The 23,261-nt window shown below is 50.1% G+C and overlaps 1 protein-coding gene across 3 annotated transcripts in view; it reads right to left on the bottom strand.

Moving 5' to 3' along the window:
• adamts3 (ADAM metallopeptidase with thrombospondin type 1 motif, 3) overlaps positions 1–23,261 on the bottom strand; it is a 225,245-nt gene that overhangs the window by 62,031 nt on the left and 139,953 nt on the right. For all 3 annotated transcript variants that reach the window (XM_071352472.1, XM_071352473.1, XM_071352474.1), the window contains exons 13-14: positions 22,885–23,060; positions 21,125–21,258 (exon numbers count right to left, since the gene is read on the bottom strand). In XM_071352472.1, the coding sequence (XP_071208573.1) occupies positions 21,125–21,258; positions 22,885–23,060 (310 nt within the window). The remainder of the gene's footprint in view (positions 1–21,124; positions 21,259–22,884; positions 23,061–23,261) is intronic.

The following is a 23,261-nucleotide window of genomic DNA, read 5'->3' as shown; positions in this document are numbered from 1 at the left end:
TCCCCTGACACAGAGCGGTTAGGTTAGGTTTAGCCTACTCAAGACACTCTCCCCTGACACAGAGAGGTTAGGTTAGGTTTAGCCTACTCAAGACACTCTCCCCTGACACAGAGCGGTTAGGTTTAGCCTACTCAAGACTCTCCCCTGACACAGAGAGGTTAGGTTAGGTTTAGCCTACTCAAGACACTCTCCCCTGACACAGAGCGGTTAGGTTTAGCCTACTCAAGACACTCTCCCCTGACACAGAGAGGTTAGGTTAGGTTTAGCCTACTCAAGACACTCTCCCCTGACACAGAGAGGTTAGGTTAGGTTTAGCCTACTCAAGACTCTCTCCCCTGACACAGAGAGGTTAGGTTAGGTTTAGCCTACTCAAGACACTCTCCCCTGACACAGAGAGGTTAGGTTAGGTTTATCCTACTCAAGACTCTCCCCTGACACAGAGAGGTTAGGTTTAGCCTACTCAAGACACTCTCCTGACACAGAGAGGTTAGGTTTATCCTACTCAAGACACTCTCCCCTGACAGAGAGGTTAGGTTTATCCTACTCAACACTCTCCCCTGACAGAGAGGTTAGGTTTATCCTACTCAACACTCTCCCCTGACAGAGAGGTTAGGTTTATCCTACTCAACACTCTCCCCTGACAGAGAGGTTAGGTTTATCCTACTCAACACTCTCCCCTGACAGAGAGGTTAGGTTTATCCTACTCAACACTCTCCCCTGACAGAGAGGTTAGGTTTAGCCTACTCAACACTCTCCCCTGACAGAGAGGTTAGGTTTAGCCTACTCAAGACTCTCCCCTGACACAGAGAGGTTAGGTTTAGCCTACTCAAGACTCTCCCCTGACACAGAGAGGTTAGGTTAGGTTTAGCCTACTCAAGACACTCTCCCCTGACACAGAGAGGTTAGGTTTAGCCTACTCAAGACACTCTCCTGACACAGAGAGGTTAGGTTTATCCTACTCAAGACACTCTCCCCTGACAGAGAGGTTAGGTTTATCCTACTCAACACTCTCCCCTGACAGAGAGGTTAGGTTTATCCTACTCAACACTCTCCCCTGACAGAGAGGTTAGGTTTATCCTACTCAACACTCTCCCCTGACAGAGAGGTTAGGTTTATCCTATTCAACACTCTCCCCTGACAGAGAGGTTAGGTTTATCCTACTCAACACTCTCCCCTGACAGAGAGGTTAGGTTTAGCCTACTCAACACTCTCCCCTGACAGAGAGGTTAGGTTTAGCCTACTCAAGACTCTCCCCTGACACAGAGAGGTTAGGTTTAGCCTACTCAAGACTCTCCCCTGACACAGAGAGGTTAGGTTAGGTTTAGCCTACTCAAGACACTCTCCCCTGACACAGAGAGGTTAGGTTTAGCCTACTCAAGACTCTCTCCCCTGACAGAGAGGTTAGGTTTATCCTACTCAACACTCTCCCCTGACAGAGAGGTTAGGTTTATCCTACTCAACACTCTCCCCTGACAGAGAGGTTAGGTTTATCCTACTCAACACTCTCCCCTGACAGAGAGGTTAGGTTTATCCTACTCAACACTCTCCCCTGACAGAGAGGTTAGGTTTAGCCTACTCAACACTCTCCCCTGACAGAGAGGTTAGGTTTAGCCTACTCAAGACTCTCCCCTGACACAGAGAGGTTAGGTTTAGCCTACTCAAGACTCTCCCCTGACACAGAGAGGTTAGGTTAGGTTTAGCCTACTCAAGACACTCTCCCCTGACACAGAGAGGTTAGGTTTAGCCTACTCAAGACTCTCCCCTGACACAGAGAGGTTAGGTTTAGCCTACTCAAGACTCTCCCCTGACACAGAGAGGTTAGGTTAGGTTTAGCCTACTCAAGACACTCTCCCCTGACACAGAGAGGTTAGGTTTAGCCTACTCAAGACACTCTCCCCTGACACAGAGAGGTTAGGTTTAGCCTACTCAAGACACTCTCCCCTGACACAGAGAGGTTAGGTTTAGCCTACTCAAGACACTCTCCCCTGACAGAGAGAGGTTAGGTTTAGCCTACTCAAGACACTCTCCCCTGACACAGAGCGGTTAGGTTAGGTTTAGCCTACTCAAGACACTCTCCCCTGACAGAGAGAGGTTAGGTTAGGTTTAGCCTACTCAAGACACTCTCCCCTGACACAGAGCGGTTAGGTTAGGTTTAGCCTACTCAAGACACTCTCCCCTGACAGAGAGAGGTTAGGTTAGGTTTAGCCTACTCAAGACACTCTCCCCTGACACAGAGCGGTTAGGTTTAGCCTACTCAAGACACTCTCCCCTGACACAGAACAGTTAGGTTTAGCCTACTCAAGACACTCTCCCCTGACACAGAGCGGTTAGGTTTAGCCTACTCAAGACACTCTCCCCTGACACAGAGAGGTTAGGTTAGGTTTAGCCTACTCAAGACTCTCCCCTGACACAGAGAGGTTAGGTTAGGTTTAGCCTACTCAAGACACTCTCCTGACACAGAGAGGTTAGGTTAGGTTTAGCCTACTCAAGACACTCTCCCCTGACAGAGAGAGGTTAGGTTTAGCCTACTCAAGACTCTCCCCTGACAGAGAGAGGTTAGGTTTAGCCTACTCAAGACACTCTCCCCTGACAGAGAGAGGTTAGGTTAGGTTTAGCCTACTCAAGACTCTCTCCCCTGACACAGAGCGGTTAGGTTAGGTTTAGCCTACTCAAGACACTCTCCCCTGACAGAGAGAGGTTAGGTTAGGTTTAGCCTACTCAAGACACTCTCCCCTGACACAGAGAGGTTAGGTTAGGTTTAGCCTACTCAAGACACTCTCCCCTGACACAGAGAGGTTAGGTTAGGTTTAGCCTACTCAAGACACTCTCCCCTGACAGAGAGAGGTTAGGTTAGGTTTAGCCTACTCAAAACACTCTCCCCTGACACAGAGAGGTTAGGTTAGGTTTAGCCTACTCAAGACACTCTCCCCTGACACAGAGAGGTTAGGTTAGGTTTAGCCTACTCAAGACACTCTCCCCTGACAGAGAGAGGTTAGGTTAGGTTTAGCCTACTCAAGACACTCTCCCCTGACACAGAGAGGTTAGGTTAGGTTTAGCCTACTCAAGACACTCTCCCCTGACACAGAGCGGTTAGGTTTAGCCTACTCAAGACACTCTCCCCTGACACAGAGCGGTTAGGTTTAGCCTACTCAAGACACTCTCCCCTGACACAGAGAGGTTAGGTTAGGTTTAGCCTACTCAAGACACTCTCCCCTGACACAGAGCGGTTAGGTTTAGCCTACTCAAGACACTCTCCCCTGACAGAGAGAGGTTAGGTTAGGTTTAGCCTACTCAAGACACTCTCCCCTGACACAGAGCGGTTAGGTTAGGTTTAGCCTACTCAAGACACTCTCCCCTGACACAGAGCGGTTAGGTTAGGTTTAGCCTACTCAAAACACTCTCCCCTGACACAGAGCGGTTAGGTTAGGTTTAGCCTACTCAAGACACTCTCCCCTGACAGAGAGAGGTTAGGTTAGGTTTAGCCTACTCAAGACACTCTCCCCTGACAGAGAGAGGTTAGGTTAGGTTTAGCCTACTCAAGACACTCTCCCCTGACACAGAGAGGTTAGGTTAGGTTTAGCCTACTCAAGACACTCTCCCCTGACACAGAGAGGTTAGGTTAGGTTTAGCCTACTCAAGACACTCTCCCCTGACACAGAGAGGTTAGGTTAGGTTTAGCCTACTCAAGACACTCTCCCCTGACAGAGAGAGGTTAGGTTAGGTTTAGCCTACTCAAGACACTCTCCCCTGACAGAGAGAGGTTAGGTTAGGTTTAGCCTACTCAAGACACTCTCCCCTGACACAGAGAGGTTAGGTTAGGTTTAGCCTACTCAAGACACTCTCCCCTGACACAGAGCGGTTAGGTTTAGCCTACTCAAGACACTCTCCCCTGACACAGAGCGGTTAGGTTTAGCCTACTCAAGACACTCTCCCCTGACACAGAGAGGTTAGGTTAGGTTTAGCCTACTCAAGACACTCTCCCCTGACACAGAGAGGTTAGGTTTAGCCTACTCAAGACACTCTCCCCTGACACAGAGCGGTTAGGTTTAGCCTACTCAAGACACTCTCCCCTGACACAGAGCGGTTAGGTTTAGCCTACTCAAGACACTCTCACCTGACACAGAGAGGTTAGGTTAGGTTTAGCCTACTCAAGACACTCTCCCCTGACACAGAGCGGTTAGGTTAGGTTTAGCCTACTCAAGACACTCTCCCCTGACAGAGAGAGGTTAGGTTAGGTTTAGCCTACTCAAGACACTCTCCCCTGACAGAGAGAGGTTAGGTTAGGTTTAGCCTACTCAAGACACTCTCCCCTGACACAGAGAGGTTAGGTTAGGTTTAGCCTACTCAAGACACTCTCCCCTGACACAGAGAGGTTAGGTTAGGTTTAGCCTACTCAAGACACTCTCCCCTGACACAGAGAGGTTAGGTTAGGTTTAGCCTACTCAAGACACTCTCCCCTGACAGAGAGAGGTTAGGTTAGGTTTAGCCTACTCAAAACACTCTCCCCTGACACAGAGAGGTTAGGTTAGGTTTAGCCTACTCAAGACACTCTCCCCTGACACAGAGAGGTTAGGTTAGGTTTAGCCTACTCAAGACACTCTCCCCTGACACAGAGCGGTTAGGTTTAGCCTACTCAAGACACTCTCCCCTGACACAGAGCGGTTAGGTTTAGCCTACTCAAGACACTCTCCCCTGACACAGAGAGGTTAGGTTAGGTTTAGCCTACTCAAGACACTCTCCCCTGACACAGAGCGGTTAGGTTAGGTTTAGCCTACTCAAGACACTCTCCCCTGACACAGAGAGGTTAGGTTAGGTTTAGCCTACTCAAGACACTCTCCCCTGACACAGAGAGGTTAGGTTAGGTTTAGCCTACTCAAGACACTCTCCCCTGACACAGAACGGTTAGGTTAGGTTTAGCCTACTCAAGACACTCTCCCCTGACACAGAGCGGTTAGGTTTAGCCTACTCAAGACACTCTCCCCTGACACAGAGAGGTTAGGTTAGGTTTAGCCTACTCAAGACACTCTCCCCTGACACAGAGAGGTTAGGTTTAGCCTACTCAAGACACTCTCCCCTGACAGAGAGAGGTTAGGTTTAGCCTACTCAAGACACTCTCCCCTGACACAGAGCGGTTAGGTTAGGTTTAGCCTACTCAAGACACTCTCCCCTGACAGAGAGAGGTTAGGTTAGGTTTAGCCTACTCAAGACACTCTCCCCTGACACAGAGCGGTTAGGTTAGGTTTAGCCTACTCAAGACACTCTCCCCTGACAGAGAGAGGTTAGGTTAGGTTTAGCCTACTCAAGACACTCTCCCCTGACACAGAGCGGTTAGGTTTAGCCTACTCAAGACACTCTCCCCTGACACAGAACAGTTAGGTTTAGCCTACTCAAGACACTCTCCCCTGACACAGAGCGGTTAGGTTTAGCCTACTCAAGACACTCTCCCCTGACACAGAGAGGTTAGGTTAGGTTTAGCCTACTCAAGACTCTCCCCTGACACAGAGAGGTTAGGTTAGGTTTAGCCTACTCAAGACACTCTCCTGACACAGAGAGGTTAGGTTAGGTTTAGCCTACTCAAGACACTCTCCCCTGACAGAGAGAGGTTAGGTTTAGCCTACTCAAGACTCTCCCCTGACAGAGAGAGGTTAGGTTTAGCCTACTCAAGACACTCTCCCCTGACAGAGAGAGGTTAGGTTAGGTTTAGCCTACTCAAGACACTCTCCCCTGACACAGAGCGGTTAGGTTAGGTTTAGCCTACTCAAGACACTCTCCCCTGACACAGAGCGGTTAGGTTAGGTTTAGCCTACTCAAAACACTCTCCCCTGACACAGAGCGGTTAGGTTAGGTTTAGCCTACTCAAGACACTCTCCCCTGACAGAGAGAGGTTAGGTTAGGTTTAGCCTACTCAAGACACTCTCCCCTGACAGAGAGAGGTTAGGTTAGGTTTAGCCTACTCAAGACACTCTCCCCTGACACAGAGAGGTTAGGTTAGGTTTAGCCTACTCAAGACACTCTCCCCTGACACAGAGAGGTTAGGTTAGGTTTAGCCTACTCAAGACACTCTCCCCTGACAGAGAGAGGTTAGGTTAGGTTTAGCCTACTCAAAACACTCTCCCCTGACACAGAGAGGTTAGGTTAGGTTTAGCCTACTCAAGACACTCTCCCCTGACACAGAGAGGTTAGGTTAGGTTTAGCCTACTCAAGACACTCTCCCCTGACAGAGAGAGGTTAGGTTAGGTTTAGCCTACTCAAGACACTCTCCCCTGACACAGAGAGGTTAGGTTAGGTTTAGCCTACTCAAGACACTCTCCCCTGACACAGAGCGGTTAGGTTTAGCCTACTCAAGACACTCTCCCCTGACACAGAGCGGTTAGGTTTAGCCTACTCAAGACACTCTCCCCTGACACAGAGAGGTTAGGTTAGGTTTAGCCTACTCAAGACACTCTCCCCTGACACAGAGCGGTTAGGTTTAGCCTACTCAAGACACTCTCCCCTGACAGAGAGAGGTTAGGTTAGGTTTAGCCTACTCAAGACACTCTCCCCTGACACAGAGCGGTTAGGTTAGGTTTAGCCTACTCAAGACACTCTCCCCTGACACAGAGCGGTTAGGTTAGGTTTAGCCTACTCAAAACACTCTCCCCTGACACAGAGCGGTTAGGTTAGGTTTAGCCTACTCAAGACACTCTCCCCTGACAGAGAGAGGTTAGGTTAGGTTTAGCCTACTCAAGACACTCTCCCCTGACAGAGAGAGGTTAGGTTAGGTTTAGCCTACTCAAGACACTCTCCCCTGACACAGAGAGGTTAGGTTAGGTTTAGCCTACTCAAGACACTCTCCCCTGACACAGAGAGGTTAGGTTAGGTTTAGCCTACTCAAGACACTCTCCCCTGACACAGAGAGGTTAGGTTAGGTTTAGCCTACTCAAGACACTCTCCCCTGACAGAGAGAGGTTAGGTTAGGTTTAGCCTACTCAAAACACTCTCCCCTGACACAGAGAGGTTAGGTTAGGTTTAGCCTACTCAAGACACTCTCCCCTGACACAGAGAGGTTAGGTTAGGTTTAGCCTACTCAAGACACTCTCCCCTGACAGAGAGAGGTTAGGTTAGGTTTAGCCTACTCAAGACACTCTCCCCTGACACAGAGAGGTTAGGTTAGGTTTAGCCTACTCAAGACACTCTCCCCTGACACAGAGCGGTTAGGTTTAGCCTACTCAAGACACTCTCCCCTGACACAGAGCGGTTAGGTTTAGCCTACTCAAGACACTCTCCCCTGACACAGAGAGGTTAGGTTAGGTTTAGCCTACTCAAGACACTCTCCCCTGACACAGAGAGGTTAGGTTTAGCCTACTCAAGACACTCTCCCCTGACACAGAGCGGTTAGGTTTAGCCTACTCAAGACACTCTCCCCTGACACAGAGCGGTTAGGTTTAGCCTACTCAAGACACTCTCCCCTGACACAGAGCGGTTAGGTTAGGTTTAGCCTACTCAAGACACTCTCCCCTGACACAGAGCGGTTAGGTTAGGTTTAGCCTACTCAAGACACTCTCCCCTGACAGAGAGAGGTTAGGTTAGGTTTAGCCTACTCAAGACACTCTCCCCTGACAGAGAGAGGTTAGGTTAGGTTTAGCCTACTCAAGACACTCTCCCCTGACACAGAGAGGTTAGGTTAGGTTTAGCCTACTCAAGACACTCTCCCCTGACACAGAGCGGTTAGGTTAGGTTTAGCCTACTCAAGACACTCTCCCCTGACACAGAGAGGTTAGGTTAGGTTTAGCCTACTCAAGACACTCTCCCCTGACACAGAGAGGTTAGGTTAGGTTTAGCCTACTCAAGACACTCTCCCCTGACACAGAACGGTTAGGTTAGGTTTAGCCTACTCAAGACACTCTCCCCTGACACAGAGCGGTTAGGTTTAGCCTACTCAAGACACTCTCCCCTGACACAGAGAGGTTAGGTTAGGTTTAGCCTACTCAAGACACTCTCCCCTGACACAGAGAGGTTAGGTTAGGTTTAGCCTACTCAAGACACTCTCCCCTGACACAGAGCGGTTAGGTTTAGCCTACTCAAGACACTCTCCCCTGACACAGAGAGGTTAGGCTAGGTTTAGCCTACTCAAGACACTCTCCCCTGACACAGAGAGGTTAGGTTAGGTTTAGCCTACTCAAGACACTCTCCCCTGACACAGAGCGGTTAGGTTTAGCCTACTCAAGACACTCTCCCCTGACACAGAGAGGTTAGGCTAGGTTTAGCCTACTCAAGACACTCTCCCCTGACACAGAGAGGTTAGGTTAGGTTTAGCCTACTCAAGACACTCTCCCCTGACACAGAGCGGTTAGGTTTAGCCTACTCAAGACACTCTCCCCTGACACAGAGAGGTTAGGTTAGGTTTAGCCTACTCAAGACACTCTCCCCTGACACAGAGCGGTTAGGTTTAGCCTACTCAAGACACTCTCCCCTGACACAGAGCGGTTAGGTTAGGTTTAGCCTACTCAAGACACTCTCCCCTGACACAGAGCGGTTAGGTTAGGTTTAGCCTACTCAAGACACTCTCCCCTGACACAGAGAGGTTAGGTTTAGCCTACTCAAGACACTCTCCCCTGACACAGAGCGGTTAGGTTTAGCCTACTCAAGACACTCCCCTGACACAGAACGGTTAGGTTTAGCCTACTCAAGACACTCTCCCCTGACACAGAGAGGTTAGGTTAGGTTTAGCCTACTCAAGACTCTCCCCTGACACAGAGAGGTTAGGTTAGGTTTAGCCTACTCAAGACACTCTCCCCTGACAGAGAGAGGTTAGGTTAGGTTTAGCCTACTCAAGACACTCTCCCCTGACACAGAGCGGTTAGGTTAGGTTTAGCCTACTCAAGACACTCTCCCCTGACACAGAGCGGTTAGGTTAGGTTTAGCCTACTCAAAACACTCTCCCCTGACACAGAGCGGTTAGGTTAGGTTTAGCCTACTCAAGACACTCTCCCCTGACAGAGAGAGGTTAGGTTAGGTTTAGCCTACTCAAGACACTCTCCCCTGACAGAGAGAGGTTAGGTTAGGTTTAGCCTACTCAAGACACTCTCCCCTGACACAGAGAGGTTAGGTTAGGTTTAGCCTACTCAAGACACTCTCCCCTGACACAGAGAGGTTAGGTTAGGTTTAGCCTACTCAAGACACTCTCCCCTGACACAGAGAGGTTAGGTTAGGTTTAGCCTACTCAAGACACTCTCCCCTGACAGAGAGAGGTTAGGTTAGGTTTAGCCTACTCAAAACACTCTCCCCTGACACAGAGAGGTTAGGTTAGGTTTAGCCTACTCAAGACACTCTCCCCTGACACAGAGAGGTTAGGTTAGGTTTAGCCTACTCAAGACACTCTCCCCTGACAGAGAGAGGTTAGGTTAGGTTTAGCCTACTCAAGACACTCTCCCCTGACACAGAGAGGTTAGGTTAGGTTTAGCCTACTCAAGACACTCTCCCCTGACACAGAGCGGTTAGGTTTAGCCTACTCAAGACACTCTCCCCTGACACAGAGCGGTTAGGTTTAGCCTACTCAAGACACTCTCCCCTGACACAGAGAGGTTAGGTTAGGTTTAGCCTACTCAAGACACTCTCCCCTGACACAGAGCGGTTAGGTTTAGCCTACTCAAGACACTCTCCCCTGACAGAGAGAGGTTAGGTTAGGTTTAGCCTACTCAAGACACTCTCCCCTGACACAGAGCGGTTAGGTTAGGTTTAGCCTACTCAAGACACTCTCCCCTGACACAGAGCGGTTAGGTTAGGTTTAGCCTACTCAAAACACTCTCCCCTGACACAGAGCGGTTAGGTTAGGTTTAGCCTACTCAAGACACTCTCCCCTGACAGAGAGAGGTTAGGTTAGGTTTAGCCTACTCAAGACACTCTCCCCTGACAGAGAGAGGTTAGGTTAGGTTTAGCCTACTCAAGACACTCTCCCCTGACACAGAGAGGTTAGGTTAGGTTTAGCCTACTCAAGACACTCTCCCCTGACACAGAGAGGTTAGGTTAGGTTTAGCCTACTCAAGACACTCTCCCCTGACACAGAGAGGTTAGGTTAGGTTTAGCCTACTCAAGACACTCTCCCCTGACAGAGAGAGGTTAGGTTAGGTTTAGCCTACTCAAAACACTCTCCCCTGACACAGAGAGGTTAGGTTAGGTTTAGCCTACTCAAGACACTCTCCCCTGACACAGAGAGGTTAGGTTAGGTTTAGCCTACTCAAGACACTCTCCCCTGACAGAGAGAGGTTAGGTTAGGTTTAGCCTACTCAAGACACTCTCCCCTGACACAGAGAGGTTAGGTTAGGTTTAGCCTACTCAAGACACTCTCCCCTGACACAGAGCGGTTAGGTTTAGCCTACTCAAGACACTCTCCCCTGACACAGAGCGGTTAGGTTTAGCCTACTCAAGACACTCTCCCCTGACACAGAGAGGTTAGGTTAGGTTTAGCCTACTCAAGACACTCTCCCCTGACACAGAGAGGTTAGGTTTAGCCTACTCAAGACACTCTCCCCTGACACAGAGCGGTTAGGTTTAGCCTACTCAAGACACTCTCCCCTGACACAGAGCGGTTAGGTTTAGCCTACTCAAGACACTCTCCCCTGACACAGAGCGGTTAGGTTAGGTTTAGCCTACTCAAGACACTCTCCCCTGACACAGAGCGGTTAGGTTAGGTTTAGCCTACTCAAGACACTCTCCCCTGACAGAGAGAGGTTAGGTTAGGTTTAGCCTACTCAAGACACTCTCCCCTGACAGAGAGAGGTTAGGTTAGGTTTAGCCTACTCAAGACACTCTCCCCTGACACAGAGAGGTTAGGTTAGGTTTAGCCTACTCAAGACACTCTCCCCTGACACAGAGAGGTTAGGTTAGGTTTAGCCTACTCAAGACACTCTCCCCTGACACAGAGAGGTTAGGTTAGGTTTAGCCTACTCAAGACACTCTCCCCTGACAGAGAGAGGTTAGGTTAGGTTTAGCCTACTCAAAACACTCTCCCCTGACACAGAGAGGTTAGGTTAGGTTTAGCCTACTCAAGACACTCTCCCCTGACACAGAGAGGTTAGGTTAGGTTTAGCCTACTCAAGACACTCTCCCCTGACAGAGAGAGGTTAGGTTAGGTTTAGCCTACTCAAGACACTCTCCCCTGACACAGAGCGGTTAGGTTTAGCCTACTCAAGACACTCTCCCCTGACACAGAGCGGTTAGGTTTAGCCTACTCAAGACACTCTCCCCTGACACAGAGCGGTTAGGTTTAGCCTACTCAAGACACTCTCCCCTGACACAGAGAGGTTAGGTTAGGTTTAGCCTACTCAAGACACTCTCCCCTGACACAGAGAGGTTAGGTTTAGCCTACTCAAGACACTCTCCCCTGACACAGAGCGGTTAGGTTTAGCCTACTCAAGACACTCTCCCCTGACACAGAGCGGTTAGGTTTAGCCTACTCAAGACACTCTCCCCTGACACAGAGCGGTTAGGTTAGGTTTAGCCTACTCAAGACACTCTCCCCTGACACAGAGCGGTTAGGTTTAGCCTACTCAAGACACTCTCCCCTGACACAGAGAGGTTAGGTTAGGTTTAGCCTACTCAAGACACTCTCCCCTGACACAGAGCGGTTAGGTTTAGCCTACTCAAGACACTCTCCCCTGACACAGAGAGGTTAGGTTAGGTTTAGCCTACTCAAGACACTCTCCCCTGACACAGAGCGGTTAGGTTAGGTTTAGCCTACTCAAGACACTCTCCCCTGACACAGAGAGGTTAGGTTAGGTTTAGCCTACTCAAGACACTCTCCCCTGACACAGAGAGGTTAGGTTAGGTTTAGCCTACTCAAGACACTCTCCCCTGACACAGAACGGTTAGGTTAGGTTTAGCCTACTCAAGACACTCTCCCCTGACACAGAGCGGTTAGGTTTAGCCTACTCAAGACACTCTCCCCTGACACAGAGAGGTTAGGTTAGGTTTAGCCTACTCAAGACACTCTCCCCTGACACAGAGAGGTTAGGTTAGGTTTAGCCTACTCAAGACACTCTCCCCTGACACAGAGCGGTTAGGTTTAGCCTACTCAAGACACTCTCCCCTGACACAGAGAGGTTAGGCTAGGTTTAGCCTACTCAAGACACTCTCCCCTGACACAGAGAGGTTAGGTTAGGTTTAGCCTACTCAAGACACTCTCCCCTGACACAGAGCGGTTAGGTTTAGCCTACTCAAGACACTCTCCCCTGACACAGAGAGGTTAGGCTAGGTTTAGCCTACTCAAGACACTCTCCCCTGACACAGAGAGGTTAGGTTAGGTTTAGCCTACTCAAGACACTCTCCCCTGACACAGAGCGGTTAGGTTTAGCCTACTCAAGACACTCTCCCCTGACACAGAGAGGTTAGGTTAGGTTTAGCCTACTCAAGACACTCTCCCCTGACACAGAGCGGTTAGGTTTAGCCTACTCAAGACACTCTCCCCTGACACAGAGCGGTTAGGTTAGGTTTAGCCTACTCAAGACACTCTCCCCTGACACAGAGCGGTTAGGTTAGGTTTAGCCTACTCAAGACACTCTCCCCTGACACAGAGAGGTTAGGTTTAGCCTACTCAAGACACTCTCCCCTGACACAGAGCGGTTAGGTTTAGCCTACTCAAGACACTCCCCTGACACAGAACGGTTAGGTTTAGCCTACTCAAGACACTCTCCCCTGACACAGAGCGGTTAGGTTTAGCCTACTCAAGACACTCTCCCCTGACACAGAGCGGTTAGGTTAGGTTTAGCCTACTCAAGACACTCTCCCCTGACACAGAGCGGTTAGGTTTAGCCTACTCAAGACACTCTCCCCTGACACAGAGTGGTTAGGTTTAGCCTACTCAAGACACTCTCCCCTGACAGAGAGCGGTTAGGTTTAGCCTACTCAAGACACTCTCCCCTGACACAGAGCGGTTAGGTTTAGCCTACTCAAGACACTCTCCCCTGACACAGAGCGGTTAGGTTAGGTTTAGCCTACTCAAGACACTCTCCCCTGACACAGAGCGGTTAGGTTTAGCCTACTCAAGACACTCTCCCCTGACACAGAGCGGTTAGGTTTAGCCTACTCAAGACACTCTCCCCTGACACAGAGCGGTTAGGTTTAGCCTACTCAAGACACTCTCCCCTGACACAGAGCGGTTAGGTTTAGCCTACTCAAGACACTCTCCCCTGACACAGAGAGGTTAGGTTAGGTTTAGCCTACTCAAGACACTCTCCCCTGACACAGAGCGGTTAGGTTTAGCCTACTCAAGACACTCTCCCCTGACACAGAGCGGTTAGGTTTAGCCTACTCAAGACACTCTCCCCTGACACAGAGCGGTTAGGTTTAGCCTACTCAAGACACTCTCTGACACAGAGAGGTTAGGCTAGGTTTAGCCTACTCAAGACACTCTCCCCTGACACAGAACAGTTAGGTTTAGCCTACTCAAGACACTCTCCCCTGACACAGAGAGGTTAGGTTAGGTTTAGCCTACTCAAGACACTCTCCCCTGACACAGAGAGGTTAGGTTTAGCCTACTCAAGACACTCTCCCCTGACACAGAGCGGTTAGGTTTAGCCTACTCAAGACACTCTCCCCTGACACAGAACGGTTAGGTTTAGCTTACTCAAGACACTCTCCCCTGACACAGAGAGGTTAGGCTAGGTTTAGCCTACTCAAGACACTCTCCCCTGACACAGAACAGTTAGGTTTAGCCTACTCAAGACACTCTCCCCTGACACAGAACGGTTAGGTTAGGTTTAGCCTACTCAAGACACTCTCCCCTGACACAGAGCGGTTAGGTTAGGTTTAGCCTACTCAAGACACTCTCCCCTGACACAGAGCGGTTAGGTTAGGTTTAGCCTACTCAAGACACTCTCCCCTGACACAGAGCGGTTAGGTTAGGTTTAGCCTACTCAAGACACTCTCCCCTGACACAGAGCGGTTAGGTTAGGTTTAGCCTACTCAAGACACTCTCCCCTGACACAGAGCGGTTAGGTTTAGCCTACTCAAGACACTCCCCTGACACAGAACGGTTAGGTTTAGCCTACTCAAGACACTCCCCTGACACAGAGAGGTTAGGTTAGGTTTAGCCTACTCAAGACACTCTCCCCTGACACAGAGTGGTTAGGTTTAGCCTACTCAAGACACTCTCCCCTGACACAGAGCGGTTAGGTTTAGCCTACTCAAGACACTCTCCCCTGACACAGAGCGGTTAGGTTAGGTTTAGCCTACTCAAGACACTCTCCCCTGACACAGAGTGGTTAGGTTTAGCCTACTCAAGACACTCTCCCCTGACACAGAGAGGTTAGGTTTAGCCTACTCAAGACACTCTCCCCTGACACAGAGCGGTTAGGTTAGGTTTAGCCTACTCAAGACACTCTCCCCTGACACAGAGCGGTTAGGTTAGGTTTAGCCTACTCAAGACACTCTCCCCTGACACAGAGAGGTTAGGTTTAGCCTACTCAAGACACTCTCCCCTGACACAGAGCGGTTAGGTTTAGCCTACTCAAGACACTCCCCTGACACAGAACGGTTAGGTTTAGCCTACTCAAGACACTCTCCCCTGACACAGAGCGGTTAGGTTTAGCCTACTCAAGACACTCTCCCCTGACACAGAGAGGTTAGGCTAGGTTTAGCCTACTCAAGACACTCTCCCCTGACACAGAGCGGTTAGGTTTAGCCTACTCAAGACACTCTCCCCTGACACAGAGCGGTTAGGTTTAGCCTACTCAAGACACTCTCCCCTGACACAGAGAGGTTAGGTTAGGTTTAGCCTACTCAAGACACTCTCCCCTGACACAGAGCGGTTAGGTTTAGCCTACTCAAGACACTCTCCCCTGACACAGAGCGGTTAGGTTAGGTTTAGCCTACTCAAGACACTCTCCCCTGACACAGAGCGGTTAGGTTAGGTTTAGCCTACTCAAGACACTCTCCCCTGACACAGAGAGGTTAGGTTTAGCCTACTCAAGACACTCTCCCCTGACACAGAGCGGTTAGGTTTAGCCTACTCAAGACACTCTCCCCTGACACAGAGCGGTTAGGTTTAGCCTACTCAAGACACTCTCCCCTGACACAGAGCGGTTAGGTTTAGCCTACTCAAGACACTCTCCCCTGACACAGAGAGGTTAGGTTAGGTTTAGCCTACTCAAGACACTCTCCCCTGACACAGAGCGGTTAGGTTTAGCCTACTCAAGACACTCTCCCCTGACACAGAGCGGTTAGGTTAGGTTTAGCCTACTCAAGACACTCTCCCCTGACACAGAGCGGTTAGGTTAGGTTTAGCCTACTCAAGACACTCTCCCCTGACACAGAGAGGTTAGGTTTAGCCTACTCAAGACACTCTCCCCTGACACAGAGCGGTTAGGTTTAGCCTACTCAAGACACTCCCCTGACACAGAACGGTTAGGTTTAGCCTACTCAAGACACTCTCCCCTGACACAGAGCGGTTAGGTTTAGCCTACTCAAGACACTCTCCCCTGACACAGAGAGGTTAGGCTAGGTTTAGCCTACTCAAGACACTCTCCCCTGACACAGAGCGGTTAGGTTTAGCCTACTCAAGACACTCTCCCCTGACACAGAGCGGTTAGGTTTAGCCTACTCAAGACACTCTCCCCTGACACAGAGAGGTTAGGTTAGGTTTAGCCTACTCAAGACACTCTCCCCTGACACAGAGCGGTTAGGTTTAGCCTACTCAAGACACTCTCCCCTGACACAGAGCGGTTAGGTTAGGTTTAGCCTACTCAAGACACTCTCCCCTGACACAGAGAGGTTAGGTTAGGTTTAGCCTACTCAAGACACTCTCCCCTGACACAGAGCGGTTAGGTTTAGCCTACTCAAGACACTCTCCCCTGACACAGAGCGGTTAGGTTAGGTTTAGCCTACTCAAGACACTCTCCCCTGACACAGAGAGGTTAGGTTTAGCCTACTCAAGACACTCTCCCCTGACACAGAGCGGTTAGGTTTAGCCTACTCAAGACACTCTCCCCTGACACAGAGAGGTTAGGTTAGGTTTAGCCTACTCAAGACACTCTCCCCTGACACAGAGAGGTTAGGTTAGGTTTAGCCTACTCAAGACACTCTCCCCTGACACAGAGCGGTTAGGTTTAGCCTACTCAAGACACTCTCCCCTGACACAGAGCGGTTAGGTTTAGCCTACTCAAGACACTCTCCCCTGACACAGAGCGGTTAGGTTAGGTTTAGCCTACTCAAGACACTCTCCCCTGACACAGAGCGGTTAGGTTTAGCCTACTCAAGACACTCTCCCCTGACACAGAGTGGTTAGGTTTAGCCTACTCAAGACACTCTCCCCTGACAGAGAGCGGTTAGGTTTAGCCTACTCAAGACACTCTCCCCTGACACAGAGCGGTTAGGTTTAGCCTACTCAAGACACTCTCCCCTGACACAGAGCGGTTAGGTTAGGTTTAGCCTACTCAAGACACTCTCCCCTGACACAGAGCGGTTAGGTTTAGCCTACTCAAGACACTCTCCCCTGACACAGAGCGGTTAGGTTTAGCCTACTCAAGACACTCTCCCCTGACACAGAGCGGTTAGGTTTAGCCTACTCAAGACACTCTCCCCTGACACAGAGCGGTTAGGTTTAGCCTACTCAAGACACTCTCCCCTGACACAGAGAGGTTAGGTTAGGTTTAGCCTACTCAAGACACTCTCCCCTGACACAGAGCGGTTAGGTTTAGCCTACTCAAGACACTCTCCCCTGACACAGAGCGGTTAGGTTTAGCCTACTCAAGACACTCTCCCCTGACACAGAGAGGTTAGGTTAGGTTTAGCCTACTCAAGACACTCTCCCCTGACACAGAGCGGTTAGGTTTAGCCTACTCAAGACACTCTCTGACACAGAGAGGTTAGGCTAGGTTTAGCCTACTCAAGACACTCTCCCCTGACACAGAACAGTTAGGTTTAGCCTACTCAAGACACTCTCCCCTGACACAGAGAGGTTAGGTTAGGTTTAGCCTACTCAAGACACTCTCCCCTGACACAGAGAGGTTAGGTTTAGCCTACTCAAGACACTCTCCCCTGACACAGAGCGGTTAGGTTTAGCCTACTCAAGACACTCCCCTGACACAGAACGGTTAGGTTTAGCCTACTCAAGACACTCTCCCCTGACACAGAGCGGTTAGGTTTAGCCTACTCAAGACACTCTCCCCTGACACAGAGAGGTTAGGCTAGGTTTAGCCTACTCAAGACACTCTCCCCTGACACAGAGCGGTTAGGTTTAGCCTACTCAAGACACTCTCCCCTGACACAGAGCGGTTAGGTTTAGCCTACTCAAGACACTCTCCCCTGACACAGAGAGGTTAGGTTAGGTTTAGCCTACTCAAGACACTCTCCCCTGACACAGAGCGGTTAGGTTTAGCCTACTCAAGACACTCTCCCCTGACACAGAGCGGTTAGGTTAGGTTTAGCCTACTCAAGACACTCTCCCCTGACACAGAGAGGTTAGGTTAGGTTTAGCCTACTCAAGACACTCTCCCCTGACACAGAGCGGTTAGGTTTAGCCTACTCAAGACACTCTCCCCTGACACAGAGCGGTTAGGTTAGGTTTAGCCTACTCAAGACACTCTCCCCTGACACAGAGAGGTTAGGTTTAGCCTACTCAAGACACTCTCCCCTGACACAGAGCGGTTAGGTTTAGCCTACTCAAGACACTCTCCCCTGACACAGAGAGGTTAGGTTAGGTTTAGCCTACTCAAGACACTCTCCCCTGACACAGAGAGGTTAGGTTAGGTTTAGCCTACTCAAGACACTCTCCCCTGACACAGAGCGGTTAGGTTTAGCCTACTCAAGACACTCTCCCCTGACACAGAGCGGTTAGGTTTAGCCTACTCAAGACACTCTCCCCTGACACAGAGTGGTTAGGTTTAGCCTACTCAAGACACTCTCCCCTGACAGAGAGCGGTTAGGTTTAGCCTACTCAAGACACTCTCTGACACAGAGAGGTTAGGCTAGGTTTAGCCTACTCAAGACACTCTCCCCTGACACAGAACAGTTAGGTTTAGCCTACTCAAGACACTCTCCCCTGACACAGAGAGGTTAGGTTAGGTTTAGCCTACTCAAGACACTCTCCCCTGACACAGAGAGGTTAGGTTTAGCCTACTCAAGACACTCTCCCCTGACACAGAGCGGTTAGGTTTAGCCTACTCAAGACACTCCCCTGACACAGAACGGTTAGGTTTAGCCTACTCAAGACACTCTCCCCTGACACAGAGCGGTTAGGTTTAGCCTACTCAAGACACTCTCCCCTGACACAGAGAGGTTAGGCTAGGTTTAGCCTACTCAAGACACTCTCCCCTGACACAGAGCGGTTAGGTTTAGCCTACTCAAGACACTCTCCCCTGACACAGAGCGGTTAGGTTTAGCCTACTCAAGACACTCTCCCCTGACACAGAGAGGTTAGGTTAGGTTTAGCCTACTCAAGACACTCTCCCCTGACACAGAGCGGTTAGGTTTAGCCTACTCAAGACACTCTCCCCTGACACAGAGCGGTTAGGTTAGGTTTAGCCTACTCAAGACACTCTCCCCTGACACAGAGAGGTTAGGTTAGGTTTAGCCTACTCAAGACACTCTCCCCTGACACAGAGCGGTTAGGTTTAGCCTACTCAAGACACTCTCCCCTGACACAGAGCGGTTAGGTTAGGTTTAGCCTACTCAAGACACTCTCCCCTGACACAGAGAGGTTAGGTTTAGCCTACTCAAGACACTCTCCCCTGACACAGAGCGGTTAGGTTTAGCCTACTCAAGACACTCTCCCCTGACACAGAGAGGTTAGGTTAGGTTTAGCCTACTCAAGACACTCTCCCCTGACACAGAGAGGTTAGGTTAGGTTTAGCCTACTCAAGACACTCTCCCCTGACACAGAGCGGTTAGGTTTAGCCTACTCAAGACACTCTCCCCTGACACAGAGCGGTTAGGTTTAGCCTACTCAAGACACTCTCCCCTGACACAGAGTGGTTAGGTTTAGCCTACTCAAGACACTCTCCCCTGACAGAGAGCGGTTAGGTTTAGCCTACTCAAGACACTCCCCTGACACAGAGAGGTTAGGTTAGGTTTAGCCTACTCAAGACACTCCCCTGACACAGAGAGGTTAGGCTAGGTTTAGCCTACTCAAGACACTCTCCCCTGACACAGAGCGGTTAGGTTAGGTTTAGCCTACTCAAGACACTCTCCCCTGACACAGAGCGGTTAGGTTTAGCCTACTCAAGACACTCTCCCCTGACACAGAGCGGTTAGGTTTAGCCTACTCAAGACACTCTCCCCTGACACAGAGCGGTTAGGTTTAGCCTACTCAAGACACTCTCCCCTGACACAGAACAGTTAGGTTTAGCCTACTCAAGACACTCTCCCCTGACACAGAACGGTTAGGTTTAGCCTACTCAAGACACTCTCCCCTGACACAGAGCGGTTAGGTTTAGCCTACTCAAGACACTCCCCTGACACAGAACGGTTAGGTTTAGCCTACTCAAGACACTCCCCTGACACAGAGAGGTTAGGTTAGGTTTAGCCTACTCAAGACACTCTCCCCTGACACAGAGTGGTTAGGTTTAGCCTACTCAAGACACTCTCCCCTGACACAGAGCGGTTAGGTTTAGCCTACTCAAGACACTCCCCTGACACAGAGAGGTTAGGTTAGGTTTAGCCTACTCAAGACACTCTCCCCTGACAGAGAGCGGTTAGGTTTAGCCTACTCAAGACACTCTCCCCTGACACAGAGCGGTTAGGTTAGGTTTAGCCTACTCAAGACACTCTCCCCTGACACAGAGCGGTTAGGTTAGGTTTAGCCTACTCAAGACACTCTCCCCTGACACAGAACGGTTAGGTTTAGCCTACTCAAGACACTCTCCCCTGACACAGAGCGGTTAGGTTTAGCCTACTCAAGACACTCTCCCCTGACACAGAGCGGTTAGGTTTAGCCTACTCAAGACACTCTCCCCTGACACAGAGCGGTTAGGTTAGGTTTAGCCTACTCAAGACACTCCCCTGACACAGAACGGTTAGGTTTAGCCTACTCAAGACACTCTCCCCTGACACAGAGCGGTTAGGTTTAGCCTACTCAAGACACTCTCCCCTGACACAGAGCGGTTAGGTTTAGCCTACTCAAGACACTCCCCTGACACAGAACGGTTAGGTTTAGCCTACTCAAGACACTCTCCCCTGACACAGAGCGGTTAGGTTTAGCCTACTCAAGACACTCTCCCCTGACACAGAGCGGTTAGGTTTAGCCTACTCAAGACACTCTCCCCTGACACAGAACGGTTAGGTTTAGCCTACTCAAGACACTCCCCTGACACAGAACGGTTAGGTTTAGCCTACTCAAGACACTCTCCCCTGACACAGAGCGGTTAGGTTTAGCCTACTCAAGACACTCTCCCCTGACACAGAGCGGTTAGGTTTAGCCTACTCAAGACACTCTCCCCTGACACAGAGCGGTTAGGTTAGGTTTAGCCTACTCAAGACACTCTCCCCTGACACAGAGCGGTTAGGTTAGGTTTAGCCTACTCAAGACACTCTCCCCTGACACAGAGTGGTTAGGTTTAGCCTACTCAAGACACTCTCCTGACACAGAGAGGTTAGGTTAGGTTTAGCCTACTCAAGACACTCCCCTGACACAGAGAGGTTAGGTTAGGTTTAGCCTACTCAAGACACTCTCCCCTGACACAGAGCGGTTAGGTTTAGCCTACTCAAGACACTCTCCCCTGACACAGAGAGGTTAGGTTTAGCCTACTCAAGACACTCTCCCCTGACACAGAACGGTTAGGTTTAGCCTACTCAAGACACTCCCCTGACACAGAACGGTTAGGTTTAGCCTACTCAAGACACTCTCCCCTGACACAGAACGGTTAGGTTTAGCCTACTCAAGACACTCTCCCCTGACACAGAACGGTTAGGTTTAGCCTACTCAAGACACTCTCCCCTGACACAGAGAGGTTAGGTTTAGCCTACTCAAGACACTCTCCCCTGACACAGAACGGTTAGGTTTAGCCTACTCAAGACACTCCCCTGACAGATGCTGTAGGGTTAGGGTTGGGTTAGGTTAAGGCTAGGTTACTCACCTAACATTCTCCCCTGATAAAGTTGGGTTAGGTTAAGATTAGGTTAGGTAACATTAGGTTAGAGTTAGGTTACTCACCACACACTCTCCTCTGACACAGATGCTGTAGGGGTCTTTGTAGGAGCAGCGTGTCCCATCATGCACCAGCTGCTTCATGTATGCCACGTCAGCAGTCTCCTTCGACTGGCAGTACAGGTGGCACCTCTTATTGGCTGAAACACAGTACAGCTGACACCACTTGGCACCTAAAACCCTCACAAACTTTTACAGATGCACTATTGAGAGCAACCTGTCGGGCTTAAAAAATAAAAACAGCTTTTATCTCAAGGCTATCAGACTGTTAGACAGCCATCACTAGCCAGCTACAGCCCGGTTACTCAACAATGCACCTTTGAGGCTGCTGCCATATTTACATAGACATATAATCACTGGCCACTTTAATCATCTCATATGTATATACTGTATTCTATTCTACTGTATTTTAGTCAATGCCACTCCGACATTGCTAAATTTCTTAATTATATTATTTTACGTTTAGATTAGTGTGTATTGTTTTGAATTGTTAGATATTACTGCACTTTTGGAACTAGGAACACAAGCATTTCGCTATACCCGTCATAACATCTGCTAAATATGTGTATGTAACCAACAAATTTGATTTGATGCAAGTTAAATAAAGTTAAATAAAGTTAAATACAAATAAAACTAAATAAAAAGCATGTTAATGCACAGTGGTGCTCCATGGCTGGCTAATAGGGCACGTTGAGGCACAGTGGTGCTCCATGGCTGGCTAATAGGGCACGTTGAGGCACATTGGTGCTCCATGGCTGGCTAATAGGGCACGCTGAGGTACAGTGGTGCTCCATGGCTGGCTAATAGGGCACGCTGAGGTACAGTGGTGCTCCATGGCTGGCTAATAGGGCACGCTGAGGTACAGTGGTGCTCCATGGCTGGCTAATAGGGCACGTTGAGGCACAGTGGTGCTCTATGACTGACTAATAGGGCACGTTGGGGCACAGTGGTGCTCCGTGGCTGGCTAATAGGGCACGTTGAGGCACAGTGGTGCTCCGTGGCTGGCTAATAGGGCACGTTGAGGCACAGTGGTGCTCCGTGGCTGGCTAATAGGGCACAGTGGTGCTCCATGGCTGGCTAATAGGGCACGTTGAGGTACAGTGGTGCTCCGTGGCTGGCTAATAGGGCACGTTGAGGTACAGTGGTGCTCCGTGGCTGGCTAATAGGGCACGTTGAGGTACAGTGGTGCTCCGTGGCTGGCTAATAGGGCACGTTGAGGTACAGTGGTGCTCCGTGACTGGCTAATAGGGCACGTTGAGGCACAGTGGTGCTCCGTGGCTGGCTAATAGGGCACGTTGGGGCACAGTGGTGCTCCGTGACTGGCTAATAGGGCACGTTGGGGCACAGTGGTGCTCCGTGGCTGGCTAATAGGGCACGTTGGGGCACAGTGGTGCTCTGTGACTGGCTAATAGGGCACGTTGGGGCACAGTGGTGCTCCGTGGCTGGCTAATAGGGCACAGTGGTGCTCCGTGGCTGGCTAATAGGGCACAGTGGTGCTCCGTGGCTGGCTAATAGGGCACAGTGGTGCTCCGTGGCTGGCTAATAGGGCACAGTGGTGCTCCGTGGCTGGCTAATAGGGCACGTTGAGGCACAGTGGTGCTCCGTGACTGGCTAATAGGGCACGTCTCCCCATAGGAGAACCCTTTGCAGAACCCTGTTCGGTTCTCTGAAAAAGGTTCTACCTGGAACCAAAAAGGGTTCTCCTATAGGGACAGCTGAAGAACCCTTTTGCAAAGCTTTTTTCTAACAGTGTACACACTACTCACAGTCAGGGTGCTCATAGGGCAGCCAGTGGTGTTTGGTGTTCTGGAACTCAAAGTGGGAGTTGCGTAGCTGGCACTGCTGGGCCCTGAAGTCCTCAAAGTGTTTGGGGCAGTCCTCGGTGTTACACAGCTGGTACTCATAATTCACCCCGGGACAGTCCCCACCGCCGTTAGAGGGGCTGAGGAGAGGGGAGAAACATACACTATCATCATTATACATTTTCCAAATTACACAAACATATCTACTATCAGGTAGTGCAGGGGAACTCAAATACTATTTTAGAAGATTCAGTCACACAAATGTCCTATGTGGTAAAAGCTCCGGATGGATATTGTCATTTATCAACAACAAAAAACACCGCACGGCCCGTGCCGACCCC

The sequence above is a fragment of the Salvelinus alpinus genome, chromosome 19 (assembly GCF_045679555.1).
Source record: "Salvelinus alpinus chromosome 19, SLU_Salpinus.1, whole genome shotgun sequence".
NCBI classification, from domain to species: domain Eukaryota; kingdom Metazoa; phylum Chordata; class Actinopteri; order Salmoniformes; family Salmonidae; genus Salvelinus; species Salvelinus alpinus.
This window is presented reverse-complemented; position numbering and strand designations above follow the sequence as displayed.